The sequence below is a fragment of the Cetorhinus maximus genome, chromosome 29 (assembly GCF_964194155.1).
Source record: "Cetorhinus maximus chromosome 29, sCetMax3.hap1.1, whole genome shotgun sequence".
In the NCBI taxonomy this organism is placed as follows: Eukaryota; Metazoa; Chordata; class Chondrichthyes; order Lamniformes; family Cetorhinidae; genus Cetorhinus; species Cetorhinus maximus.
This window is the reverse complement of record NC_135907.1, coordinates 7,443,674-7,457,473: the sequence shown is the minus strand read 5'-3', so window position 1 is coordinate 7,457,473 and position 13,800 is coordinate 7,443,674. Positions and strand designations below refer to the sequence as shown.

Sequence of the window (13,800 nt, the reverse complement as noted above, 5' to 3'; positions counted from 1 at the left end):
TGTATATAAACCAACTATCAAAAGAGGATTTGTGTCTAGATTCATACTTCACCATCTGGCAGCCTTTAGGACCACCAAGTGCAATGTTTACAGAGGAAGAGGTTGACGTGCACGATTTGTACATGCATGTGTGCTTGATTTTCCTCTTTGTCCCTTTCCTCCCTCTTTCTGCTCCAGCAGCTGTGGGTGGAAATTCTCACAATAGTTTCATAACAGCATATCATTTGCCAGAAAGGGAATGGCCCTGAGTGGGAGGGGCCATGAGCTGAGAAGGGAAGACAGCTGGGTTGGGGGGGTGGAGTGGTGTAGAATGTGAAAGGTACCTCCAAGTCACTGTCACAACCATACAAAAAATTCAAAACAAAAGAAGGGGGCTAATACATGACCCCAGCAGTCTACAGGTTCTTGACATACAATGAAGGGTTTTTGTTTTAACTCTCTTTACTCCTGAGGGTAATCAGAGGTGAGATCAATCAAGAATTTAAAGCTTCTAGTCTAAACCAGTTGCTTTTATAAATATGAAAATACAGTTAGACATTAATAAAACCTTAATTAAAAATGTAACCTGAAACTCAGAATGGTTAATTCTTCTGCATCAGGAAACTGAGAGGTAAATAATCCAAACTGGGCCACCTCATGAACTATATCTTATTCACTTTAGAATGGCTAATTTTATATCATTAGAAATTTGTGAATCACTTTTAGGGCAGGTAGTGGCACCATTTGGAAGAAGTAATACAACTTTACACACTTTCACACTTTTTGCACAATTTTGCGCACTAACTGTTTGTGTAGTTATTATGTAATTATATATTTATCCAACCAGAGGAGCCCTGTTCTGGAGGCTATTCCTGCTCCTCACTCATAGTTAGAAGGTTGACAAGTTAGAATAAGGGCTGTGAATAAACTCACGCCCATGTTTATAGTTTAATTCCACCTCTGTTCTACCCACAAGCTGGATACGTACAGACCCCTGTCTAGAGTTGCAAGTTTATATCAAGCCCAGAACCATTTGGAGGCTATGAGGTAAGGTGATGGTATCAAGATTTGAACTCCCATATTGAAAATACCATTGAAAACCAAAATACCTAAGTAGCGTTTCCAGGTTACAAGGTGGAAAAATGGTGAAAAAAACATGAACTCGTGTCTTAAAAATCAGTCTGGTTTTTCTTTGAAAAATATCCAGCTCAAAATGTCAGTCTGGCTGGTCCAGGTACAACTCTTCATTTCTCACCTAATTAATCTAAGGTTGCTAACCCTTAAAGATTGTCCTGGAGTCTTCAAGAATTGAAGATCCATTTTCAGAACAGTGCTGCAGACAATGCCCAGGAAAATAGGGACATTAAAAAAAAAGATCATTTTCTTTGAACCTTACTTTTGTTAATTCTAAAAATATTGGAGATGGGGGTAAAAAAGGCTGTTTGACTAACAACCAAGTTGAATCTGATCTGAAGAGCCTGTTTGCTTTCCAATTGGCCAGTGCAACTGGACTATGGACCAATGGCAGGAGTGTTCAGGGTGGGGCACTTCGAGGCTGGAGGTCACAAAATGAAACCTCCAAGAATACAACCAACCAGATTGGTGCAAATCCCTAAATGCAATGCGGACATTTGATCCCTGGTTCCATTTTAACGCCATCTTATTTTCCCCCAGCAGATAATCCGAATCTGAGGGTTGCGGTGATAGGTCTGACTGTCACTGTTGTGGTGGTTATAATGATTGCCTTAATTGTACTGCGGTGAGTTGCAGAAGTTGTTCCTAATGAAGAACAGAAGTAAGCAAAATGCTCCCTGTGGGGACCCACTGGTATGATAAAAGACAACAGGAGTTAAACGTCCACCAAACCTTGGTTAGGTCACTATATAAATGAGAGGTTATATTAAGAGTGAGTTAACATCTCATGTGATCCTATCAGCATCATTCTTTCTCCCTTATGTGCTTATCCATCTTCCTATTAAATACACCTATGCTATTCCATGTAGCAGCAAGTTCCACATTCTTACCATTCTCCTGAGGAAGGAAGTTTTGTGATCCTGAGTTATTTATTAATCACAGAATCACACAGTGCAGAAGAGCCCTTCGGCCTATCAAGTCTGCACCGACACATGAGAAAAACCTGACCTACCTACCTAATCCCATTTTCCAGCACTTGGCCCAAAGCCTTGAATGTTATGACGTGCCAAGTGTTCATCCAGGTACTTTTTAAAGGATGTGAGGCAACCCACCTCCACCACCCTCCCATGCAGCACATTCCAGACCATCACCACCCTCTGGGTAAAAAAGTCTTTCCTCACATCCCCCCTAAACCTCCTGCCTCTCACTTTGAACTTGTGTCCCCTCGTGACTGACCCTTCAACTAAGGGGAACAGCTGCTCCCTATCCACCCTGTCCATGCCCCTCATAATCTTGTACACCTCGATCAGGTCGCCCCTCAGTCTTCTCTGCTCCAACAAAAACAACCCAAGTCTATCCGACCTTTCTTCATAACTTAAATATTTCATCCCAGGCAACATCTTGGTGAATCTCCTCTGTACCCCCTCCAGTGCAATCACATCCTTCCTATAATGTGGCAACCAGAACTGCACACAGTACTCCAGTTGTGGCCTCACCAAGGTTCTATACAACTCCAACATGACCTAAAGAGAATTACCTGGAAAAACTCAGCAGGTCTGGCAGCATCGGCGGAGAAGAAAAGAGTTGACGTTTCGAGTCCTCATGACCCTTCAACAGAACTGTTCTGCTGAAGGGTCATGAGGACTCGAAACGTCAACTCTTTTCTTCTCCGCCGATGCTGCCAGACCTGTTGAGTTTTTCCAGGTAATTCTGTTTTTGTTTTGGATTTCCAGCATCCACAGTAGTTTTTTGTTTTTATCCAATATGACCTCCCTACTTTTGAAATTAGTTAATTTTATATTTATGGCCCCTAGTTTTGGACATCCCCTTTAATGGGAACACCCTCTTTACATCTACCTTATCAAACCCTTTCATAATCTTAAAGACCTCTGTCAGGTTACCTCTCAGCGTTGTCTTTCCTGTCCAGTCTTTCCTGATTGTTATTACCTCTCAGTTTTGCTGTCATTATTGTGAATCTTTCTCCAGTGCCTCTATATTATTTTTCTAACATGAACACCAGAAATGTGCACAATATGCCAAGTGTGGTCTCGCCAAAGTTCTATACAAGTTTAATGCAACTTCTTCATTTTTCAATTATATCCATTTAGAAATGAGATAGAGTGATTTGTTTTTATAATGACTTGGCTAACTTGTGTCACTACTTTTAGCGACATCCTTGAGCTTGGCTGTGACTCTGAATCACTGAAAAAACTAAACACATAGGGCTGGATTTAATGGGATGCAATCGCCCCCAGTGCGCCCCAGCACCTGGCTAAAAAATCAGGGGAAGCATGTCTCCACTGCAGATGGCTGTCCTGCAGCCATTTAATGGCCAATGGGCCATTAATTGGCTTGAGACAGGACTTCCACCCCGTCATGAAGCTATTAATGTATATAATATTTTGGAAAATATTTTTCTTTTAAAATAGAGGTTTAGTCTGTGGGTGTGTCTTAATTGGATTAAAGCCAGCTAATATGGGTGCTTTGATGGGTCCTGGTTTTGATATGTAATGGAGATTTTGAATAGAGCATTCAAGAAGGGAGGTGAAAACTGATGCCTTTCCAGCAGCTACCAAGCAATATGTTTATATTACTAATAAAATTAGTATTATGAAAGGGGTTTCATTGTTAAAAGGTGAAGCTCAAAGAGGCTGGTGAGACAATGAGAATTTGAATTCAATCAGTGGTGGTAGGTATAACTTCAGCAGTTTTCGGTGTGCAGAGCAGAGGCAAAAGGCAGTTGTAAGCCTCCAATTGGTCCAACTGGCTCCACAGTGAAACAAACTTCATTTTGAATTCATAAGGTGAAAATGCTTTGTCTGGTGTCTGGTTAAGTCTGTGGGTTCCTGTTGCCTTAATGGAGATTCGTTTGGGAATTTATTAAATGTTATGATAGTAATAATTTGTAGCCATGTATATATATTTTAACCTGTGTAAATTAATAAAATGTTTCATGTAGTTTAATGTAAAACTTTGAGAACTAGTGGTCTGATTCCTGAATATAGAGTCACATCTCAAACATAACACTTAAAATTATAGGTTATGACAGTTGTTTAAAATTTCCTTCTGGGATTTTTAAATAACTCCGCTTTACCAACTGCATTGGTCATATCACATCCCCAGCAACAGGAAATCCAGCCTCAGAGAGCTGCTGGCCAATCAGAGGCCAGCAATTCTCCAGTCCAACAGTACCACTGGGAGTGGTGGCCACTGCAGGTATTGCAGTGCGGCCAAGAGGAAGGCATGCTGCGCTGGAGTTGGAACCAGAGGCAAGTCTGGAGGTTTCGCTTGGTCCTGCCAGTGGGTGGGGAGGGCATGAGAGACCTAGAGAAAAAGACTGTGGCTGGCTCAGGTGCCCTGTTAAGGAGACACCCACTGCCTGCCACTAGTCCAGGCAAGGAAAGCTGCCAGGCTGGCCGCTTGGCATGGGGCTCTCATGCCAGTCGCTAAATCCCATTGGCAGCAGGATCAGGCCCTTAAGTGGGCATTAATTGGCCACTTTTGGACCTCAATTGGCTCATAGGAAGATAGGCCACCTGACAGCCCCTATGCCGCTGGCAAAATTGTAATGGGGACAGGGGTGGAGAGGTAGGCGGTGGGCACATATCATCTGGATATTACATGTCCCCCCCCCCACCGCCTTTAAATCCACTGCTGAGAGGGACGTGTTAAATCCCACCCATTGACACTTAGACAAGATGCTGTTTGTGACAATCAGTCAGTCTTAGTTCCTCACTCACCCCTTAAAACTCTGTCTTTTTGAAGTTAAAACTTTTACTTATATTTTCTCCTAGCCTATGACAAGACTTATTATAATTCCCCACCATACAATATTGAACGCTCCCCTCCCAACCATTTTTATTTAGTTTCTTCTACAGAATGGTAAATATTTCCAGATACTTTACCCACACCGTCTTTAATATGAATCTGTTCAGTTTAGATGATGGTTCTGCTGCTCCCATCGGTTCAGTTATTGCCCCAGTTCCCTGTTGTTTTGCTGCATATTATTTATTTAATTTACCCAAATCTTTTGCCATCAGAAAGTACAGAAAGGAACGGAGAATACGTTTAAAGAAATGGTCACACATTTCTAACGACCAAATCATACCGCTGGAGGGCGACGAGAAAAACAGCATCAACCTGAAGGTAAATCTGCTCAGATATGTTAACAAGCAGAAACAGAGGCTGCCAAAGCTTATACCGGACATATGTGTTTCAAGTAAGTCTCCCAAGCTGTACAGATAGTTAGAGACTAGATTTGATCCTAGGTGCATGCTGTTTTTTTCATTTTTTCATGGGATATGGGTGTTGTATTACCCACCCCTAATTGCCCTTGAACTGAGTGGCTTGCTAGGCCATTTCACAGTCAACCACATTGCTGTGGGTCTGGAGTTCCATGTAGGCCAGACCAGGTAAGGATAGTAGATTTCCTATTGCTTAAGGACATTGATGAACCAGATGCATTTTTTTGGACAATCAAAGATGGATATCATTAACAAGTCTTACTTTCAACTCCAGATTTTTATTAATTTGCCATGGTGGGATTTGAACCCATGTCCCCTAGATGACTAGTCCAGTGATGTTACCACTACATCATTGTTGTTAGGGTAGCTGTAAAGGGCTGTTGTAGCCCTGGGCTGGAAGGTTGTGAGAAACTAAATTGAGTCAGGAATCCACATTTCTTACAGTGACCCTAAAAAGTTTGGATTGTGAACACAGAGTGAGGATTGGATTTTCCTGTGATATTTGTCACAATTGAATAATCTACCAATATCCATGGTCTAGGCTGACACAGGATGAATGGCAATTTGGGTGAAGGGTGCTGAGAGGACGTGAAACCATACCCCAGCAGCAGTTAGAGTCACTTACAGCACAAAAAAGAGGTCATTAGACCCATCAAGACGATGCCAACCCTTCGTAAAGCAATCCAGTCTGCAAGTTTATTTTCTTTAAGTGCCAATCTCATTTTGATATTATTAATTGTCTCTGCTTTTACCACCCATTGTAGGACGTGAGTTCCACATCATTCCCTGCAGAAAAAAGGTTCTTCCTCACAGACCCACTGCATCTCTAGTCAAAACTTAAATGTGTCCCCTAGTCAATGTACCATCACCTAATGGGAAAAGTTTTTTCTTCTTTACCTTATCCAAACCTGTCATAATCTTGCACACCTCTATCAAACCTGCCCCCAATCTCCTTTGCTTCAAGGAGCTTCTCCAACCTAATATTGTGGCTAATATCCCCTATCCCTGGATCTCTTCTGCAGCATCTCAAAGACCCTTACATCCTTCCTAAAGTGTGCAGATCAGAACTGGACTCAATACTCAGGTTATGGCCAAAACAAAGCTTTATAAATGCTCAGCATAACTTTTCCCGCTTTTGTATTCAATACCTCTATTAATGAAGCCTAAGATCCCATATGCTTCTCTAACCACACTCTCAATATGTCCTATCACATTCAAAGATCTATGTGTATACATCCCCATGTCCCTCTGTTCCTGCACGCACAGAACCATGCCATTGGCCCTAATTTTCATCCTCGAGGTAGGTAGTGAGAGTCAGAAAAATTCCCAGCCCTGCCCACCCACTTTGGGAGAAAGTGCCCACAAAGGAGGGATTTTCACTGCTAGCAGAGTGGGTGTGGGCTGGAGTCTGGCCAGTCAAGCTGGGAAAAAGTTTGGAGCCGGCTGCCGGGTGCCAAGATGGGCTTTTTAAAAGGCCCACCGATGCAGTGGGACTTTGTCTCAGTTAAAATAAAAACTCAAAGGCCCTCCAGCCCTTACCCCTCTCACCCCTCACCATCCAAACACTTCCCATGCCCCATCCATACCACCTTAGCCAAGCATACATAATGAGGCTTATTCTGAGAGCCAGGCATTCATTTGGCTTGTTGAAACACCTGCGCCCCAGGGAAAACATTGCTTGATTGACAGCTCAGGCTCTCTGATCTCTGCTGTCAATTTCACAATATTTAGTTGCACAAAATTAAGTCGTTTCAAGGATTAGTGGTTTCTGTCATTGATACTTTAAAGGATGTGGATGATTGACAATTTTATTGCCTTCTAAGTGATAAGGCTTTTTTTTAAAGATAGCGGAAAGCTTTCAATGAATTGCTTTCTTTCCAAGCATTTTTTAACAGACACTGTCACTAAAGGGTTCTTTGGTTCTATACAGTGTATAGTGGGCCAGTGGTCATGGAAGTGCCATAGGTTGGCATTGGGGGTATGAGGGGAATGAATGGTTGGGGGCAGAACTTGCCATTGGGGACATGAGGAGGACCCTTTGAATTTACCTTTTAAAAGGTCCCCTCTTGCAGATTAGGGTTCACGACTCCACTAAGGGGCCATGAACTACGATTCTTTAAAAACATGGCCCGACTCCGTGAAAATTGCGGCAGAATAGGACAGGCCTGTTTCCGTAATGGAGCCTGCCAGGTCGGGAGTGCTGGGTGTGGGCTTTTGACAGGAACCAGCTCGCCCCCTTAAAAGACTCTCCCGAAAATCAGACAGCCTGGGAATGGAATGGAGAACCCCGGAATCAAGGCTTGCCTACCATTTTTAAAGGGCTCCTAAGTCATCCCAACTCAGCAAAAATCCAAGCTATATAGCCTCTCCCTATTCCTTCTGCCAAAATGCATCACCTCACTCTTCTCTGTATTAAATTCCATTTGCCACATATATGCCTGCCCATTCTGCAAGCCGATCTATGTCTAATTGCAGTCAATTTGTATCATTCTCACTGTTTGCCACTCCTCCAAGTTTGATATCATTGGCAAATTTTGAAATTTGACTCTGTACTCCAATGTCCGAGTCATTTATATGTATCAAAAAACCAGTGGCCCAAGAACTGAGCCTAGGGGAACACCACAGTCTACTATCCTCCAGTCTGAAAAATAACCACTTACCATGACTTGCTGTTTTCTATCCTTAAGTCACTGAAGTTCAAGGAAAAATGTGTGTGACGCAAAACATCTACACTTTTCTATCTGGCTAGTATTTATCCCTCAACCAACTCCACCAAGAACAGATGGACTGAACATTAATTTTATTTGCTGTTTATGGGACCTTGCGGTGAGGAAATTGGTTAAAAGATAAAAATAAATGTTTTACATTTATGTAAGACCATTCACAATCTCAGTATGTCCTAAAGTGCTTTGCAACTAATTGAGGTAATCACTGGCGTAACAATGGGAAAAACATCAACCAATTTGAGCACAGCAAGATCCCACACACCACAACAAGATAAATGACCAGATTATCTGTCATAGGTGTTGAGACTGAGGGGCAATTTTTTTTTTGGAAAAATATACTTTATTCATAAAACACCTGAAAGAACATTACAAAACATTTCTAAATGGCCATCACAAAAAATGCAATCAGATTCAACTTTTACACATGGATCACGAGGTGCTTCAATACAATCAATGAATATTACAGTCATTTCAATATAGTCATTACAGACAGTTAGACAGTGCAATGGGATTGGAGTTATCGACATACATCATGTTGCACTCTGCGGCGCTTCAATACACTTATGATACATTTAGTATTCACTACATACATTTATTGTGAGTCGTACAGCCTGAGGGGTCTATACAATTCCCAGCCCCTCAGTGTGCTATGGCAGAAAGGTCTTAGACAGCCACCTTTTTCCATTTCGTCTTTGCAGCGGCTGCCCCAAGCTTTACTGCGTCGCTCAGCACGTAGTCCTGGACCTTGGAATGTGCCAGTCTGCAACATTCGGTCGGGGACAACTCTTTGCACTGGAAGACCAACAAATTTCTGGCAGACCAAAGAGCATCTTTCACCGAGTTGATGATCCTCCAGCTGCAGTTGATGTTTGTCTCGGTGTGTGTCACTGGGAACAGCCCGTAGAGCACACAGTCCTGTGTCACAGAACTGCTCTGGATGAACCTCAACAAAAACCACTGCATCTGTCTCCAGACCTTCTTTGCAAAGGCACATTCCACAAGGAGGTGAACAACGGTCTCGTCCCCACCACAGCCACCTCGAGGGCAACATGCGGAGGGGGTGAGACTCCTGGCGTGTTGGAAGGATCTGACGGGAAGGGCCTTTCTCACCACCAGCCAAGCTACATCTTGGTGCTTGTTGCAAAGTCCTGGCGATGAGGCATTCTGCCAAATGACTTTGACAGTCTGCTCGGGGAACCAGCCAACAGGATCCACCATCTCCTTTTCCTGCAGGACCTCCAGGACGTTACGTGCCGACCACTGCCTGATGGACTTGTGGTCAAAGGTGTTTCTCTGCATAAATTTTTCCACAAGGGACAGGTGGTACGGCACGGTACAACTACTTAGAGCGTTCTGCGGCAGCGTGGCCAGACCCATCCTTCGCAACACCGGGGATAGGTAGAACCTCAGCACGTAGTGACACTTGGTGTTTGCGTACCGAGGGTCTGCGCACAGCTTGATGCAGCCATACACAAAGGTGGCCATCAGCATGAGGGCGATGTTGGGCACGTTTTTTCCCCCTTTATCTAGAGGCTTTTACATCGCATCCCTGCAGACACGATCCATTTTTGACCTCCAGATAAAGCGAAAGATGGCTCGGGTGATCGCCATCGCGCAGGAGTGAGGAATGGGCCTGACCTGCGCCACGTACAGCAACAGCGAGAGTGCCTCACACCTGATGACCAGGTTCTTACCCGCAATGGAGAGGAAGTGTCACTCCCACATGCCCAGTTTCCTTTCCACCATGGCCACCCGCTCCTTCCAATTTCTAATGCATGCCCCGGTCCCTCCGAACCATATCCCCAGCACATTCAGGCCGTCTGACCTGACGGTGAAGGGGACAAAAGATCTGTTAGCCCAGTTCCCAAAGAACATGGCCTCGCTCTTCCCACGATTTACCTTGGCTCCCGAGGCCAGTTCGAACTGGTCGCAGATGTGGATCAGTCTGCGCACTGACAGCGGATTCGAGCAGAAGACAGTGACATCGTCCATGTACAGGGAGGCTTTGACCTGAGTGCCTCCACTGCCTGGGATCATCACTCCTCATGCCCGGATCCTTCCTGATGGACTCAGCAAAGGTTTCTATGCAACACACAAACAGGACAGGGGAGAGAGGGCAGCCCTGCCTGACTCCAGATTTAATAGGAAAGCTATCTGATTCCCACCCATTGATTGAGACTGCGCTGCTGATGTTTGTGTAGAGCAGTTGCATCCAGTTGCGGATTCCCTCCCCATTTTGGAGAGCACATCCACCATGTAGGTGTGCGATATTCTGTCAAAAGGCCTTCTCCTGATCCAGGCTGATGAGGCAGGTGTCCACACCCCTGTCCTGCACATAGGCAATTGTATCCCTGAGTAACGCAAGGCTGTCAGAGATCTTCCTGCTGGGCACAGCGCAGGTCTGGTCAGGATGGATCACCAATTCCAGAGCAGACTTGACCCGATTGGCGATAACTTTGGACAGAATCGTATAGTCCACATTCAACAGTGAAATGAGGGACAAATATTGGTCAAGACAGTGCTAATGTCTCCCCTTTTCTTCTTTGAATAGTGCTGTAGGATCTTTTACTTCCACCTGAGAGGGCCTTGCTTTAAAGTCATACTTGAAAGATGGCACCTCCAGGAATGCAGCACATCTTCAGTATTGCATGAGAGTATCAGCTTGGATTGTGGGCTCAAGTTTCCTGACTTGAACCCACAACCTTTAAACCAGGAGGGAAAAGTGCTACCCCACTGAGCCATGGCTGACCCTTGGTTGCTCTGTTTAAAAGTACATAATAGGTTCTGAAGCACTTGGGACTGCCTGAGGATAAGTGCTATATAAATCCAAATGTATTCCTTACTGCTTGTGCTTGTTTTGCTCTGTCCTGTAGATTCCTCCCCTCCCAGGCCATGAGAAGGGATTTGATAAAGAAAAACTGTTTGCACTGACAGGCCAGTTTGTAACCAAAGGACTCTGACTTAGGATATTTGGCAAAAGAAACGAAGGGACGATGAGAAATCTTTTTTATGCAGCAAATTGGTATACATGGAATGAACTACCTGAATAGACAGTGGAAGCAGATTTAATAGTAACTTTCAAAAGGAAATTGGATAGATACTTGAAGGGAAAAAATTGCAGGACGATGGCAAAAGAGAAGGCGTGTGAGACTAATTTGATAGGTCTTTCAAAGAGGCGACACAAGCACAATGGGCTGAATGTCCACCTTTTGGTTTGTATGATCCTATGGGCCTTTTAAGGAGGGATTGTCCCCCTGTCTGCACCCCGGTCTGTGCTAGTAGCAGTTTGAACCACCGGGAAGAAATTATATTGTGCATTTGCAATCTTTCCTCCTCCTGAACTTGTGATAAAAGGTAAAAGTGAGCTCCATTTTCTCAGTGATAACTGGATGCTTTGGAAGTGCCTCAACATTTGTCCATCAGAGAATGATACCAATTGGTGGTAAATTAAAAAGATGCAAGCTCCCTCCACAGTACCTGTGACTAATCCACATTGTCTTGTATTTCAAGATTGAAGAGGACAAGAAAAAAGAAAGCCTTGTGCCTTTATGGAGAGCAAAATATGACAAAAAGGTATTGTGACTTGATTTTAAAATTCTCATCCTTGTTTTCAAATCCAAGGCCTTGCCTCTCTTAAGACTGCAGCCTCCTCCAGCACTACAATCGTCCAAGATATTCTCCGATTTCAATCACTCCACCATTGGCGGCTGTGTCTTCGGCTGCCAAAGACTGAAGTGCTGGAATTCCCTCCCTAAATCCCTCTGCCTTTTTTATGTGCCTCTCCTCCTTTAAAATGCTCCTTAAAATCTACCTCTGACCAAGCTTTTGGATGCTGTCCCAGTCTCTCCTTATGTGGCTGAATGTCAAATTCTGTTTGATAATGCTCCTTGGGAAATTTTATTCCATTAAAGGCGGTATATCAATGCAAATTGTTGTTGTTACCCCAATCCAAAAATAGACTGCACGGTATGAATGTGGTCAATATCATTGCCCACTGCCCAACACCCAAGTAATTTACCTACTGCCACCTGGGATAGCACATGCCAGGTTGCTTCCTCAGCGTGGGCATAGAACATTCCTCGCAAGAATATCTGGCTTGTAAAACCTAAAATCCACGCTGATGAAGGATCTGGAGTGAAACATTATTTCCTTTTCTCCCCCATTCAGGTTGTTGTCTTGAAGGAGCTGAAACACAAGGATGGCAACTTCACTGTGATGCAAAAGATCGAACTCAACAAGGTAAATCCACTCAACATTCGCCCCAGTTCTAAGCGCACTGGGTAACATTTGTAACAAACATAAAGGAAAGAAAAAAAGAAAGAATTGTATTTCTAGAGCGCCTTTCACAATGTCTCAAGGAGTTTTATAGCCAATGCAGTATTTTTAAATGTAAGCATTCTTATAATGATAGAAATGCAGCAGTCAATTTGTACACAGCAAGCTCCCACAAACAGCAATGAGCTAATAACCATCTGTTTTGGTGAGGCTGATACATAGAATCGAATGATTTCATCAGAGAAGGAGGCAATTCGGCCCATCATACTTGTGTTGGTCCTCTGAAGGAATAAGTCGAGTGCCATTCCCCTGCCTTTTCCCTGCAACTCTGAAAATTTTCGCTTTTAGTGATAGTGATCCAATTCCCTTTTGAAAACCTCAATTGATCCTGCCTCCACTGCACTCTTAGGCAGTGCATTCCTGGCTCTAACCACTCGCTGTGTGAAAAGGTTTTTCCTCATGTCTGCATTGCTTCTTTTGCTAATTACCTTAAATCTGTGCCCTCCGGCTCTCAATCCTTCCACCAATGGGAACAATTTCTCCCTATCTACTCTGTTCAGACGTCATGATTTTGAATGCCTCTACCAAACCTCCTCTCAACCTTCCCTTCTCCAAGGAGAACAGTCCTAACTTATCCTATATTTCTATGTAACTGAAGTTCCTCATCCCTGGAACCATTCTCATTCTCTTTTCTGCACCCTCTCTAATGCCTTCACATCCTTCCTAAAGTGTGGTGCCCAGAGCCGGATGCAATACTCCATTTGAGGCCAAAACAGTGTTTTATACAGGTTTAACATAATTTCCTTGATTTTGCACTCTATGTCCCTATTGATAAAACCCAGGATGCTATATGGTTTATTAACCACGCTCTCAACCTCTCCTGCCACCTTCAATGATTTATGCACATATACACCCAGGTCCCTCTGCTCCAGCACCCCTCTAGAATTGTACCTTTTATTTTATATTGGCTCTCTGCATTCTTCCTACCAAAATGAATCAATTTACACTTCTCTGCATTAAATTTCATCTGCCACTTCTCTGCCCATATTACCAACCTGTATATGTCCTTTTGAAGTTCTACACTATCCTCCTCATGGTTCACAATACTTCCAAGTTTCATATGAATTCACAAATTTTGAAATTGTGCCCTGTACACCAAGGTCTAGGTCATTAATATATATCAGGAAGAGCAGGGGTCCTAATAGTGATCCCTGAGGAACTGCACTGTAGATCTTCCTCCAATCTGAAAAACAACCATTCACCACTACTCTGTTTCCTGTTACTCAGCCAATTTTGTATCCATGTTGCTTCTGTCCCTTTTATTCCATGATCTCTAACTTTGCTCACAAATCTGTTGAGGGATAAATGTTGACCAGGACACCAGAGAAAACTCAGAACACACCTGCTCTTCATCAAATAGTGCCATGGGATCATTTACATCC

General features: G+C 43.6%; 1 protein-coding gene across 1 annotated transcript in view; it reads left to right on the top strand.

Annotated features, from left to right (window-relative positions):
• LOC144669322 (guanylyl cyclase C-like) overlaps positions 1-13,800 on the top strand; it is a 108,254-nt gene that overhangs the window by 45,409 nt on the left and 49,045 nt on the right. The window contains exons 11-14 of the mRNA XM_078531682.1: positions 1,657-1,738; positions 5,154-5,259; positions 11,594-11,656; positions 12,251-12,322. Coding sequence (XP_078387808.1) covers positions 1,657-1,738; positions 5,154-5,259; positions 11,594-11,656; positions 12,251-12,322 — 323 coding nt within the window. The remainder of the gene's footprint in view (positions 1-1,656; positions 1,739-5,153; positions 5,260-11,593; positions 11,657-12,250; positions 12,323-13,800) is intronic.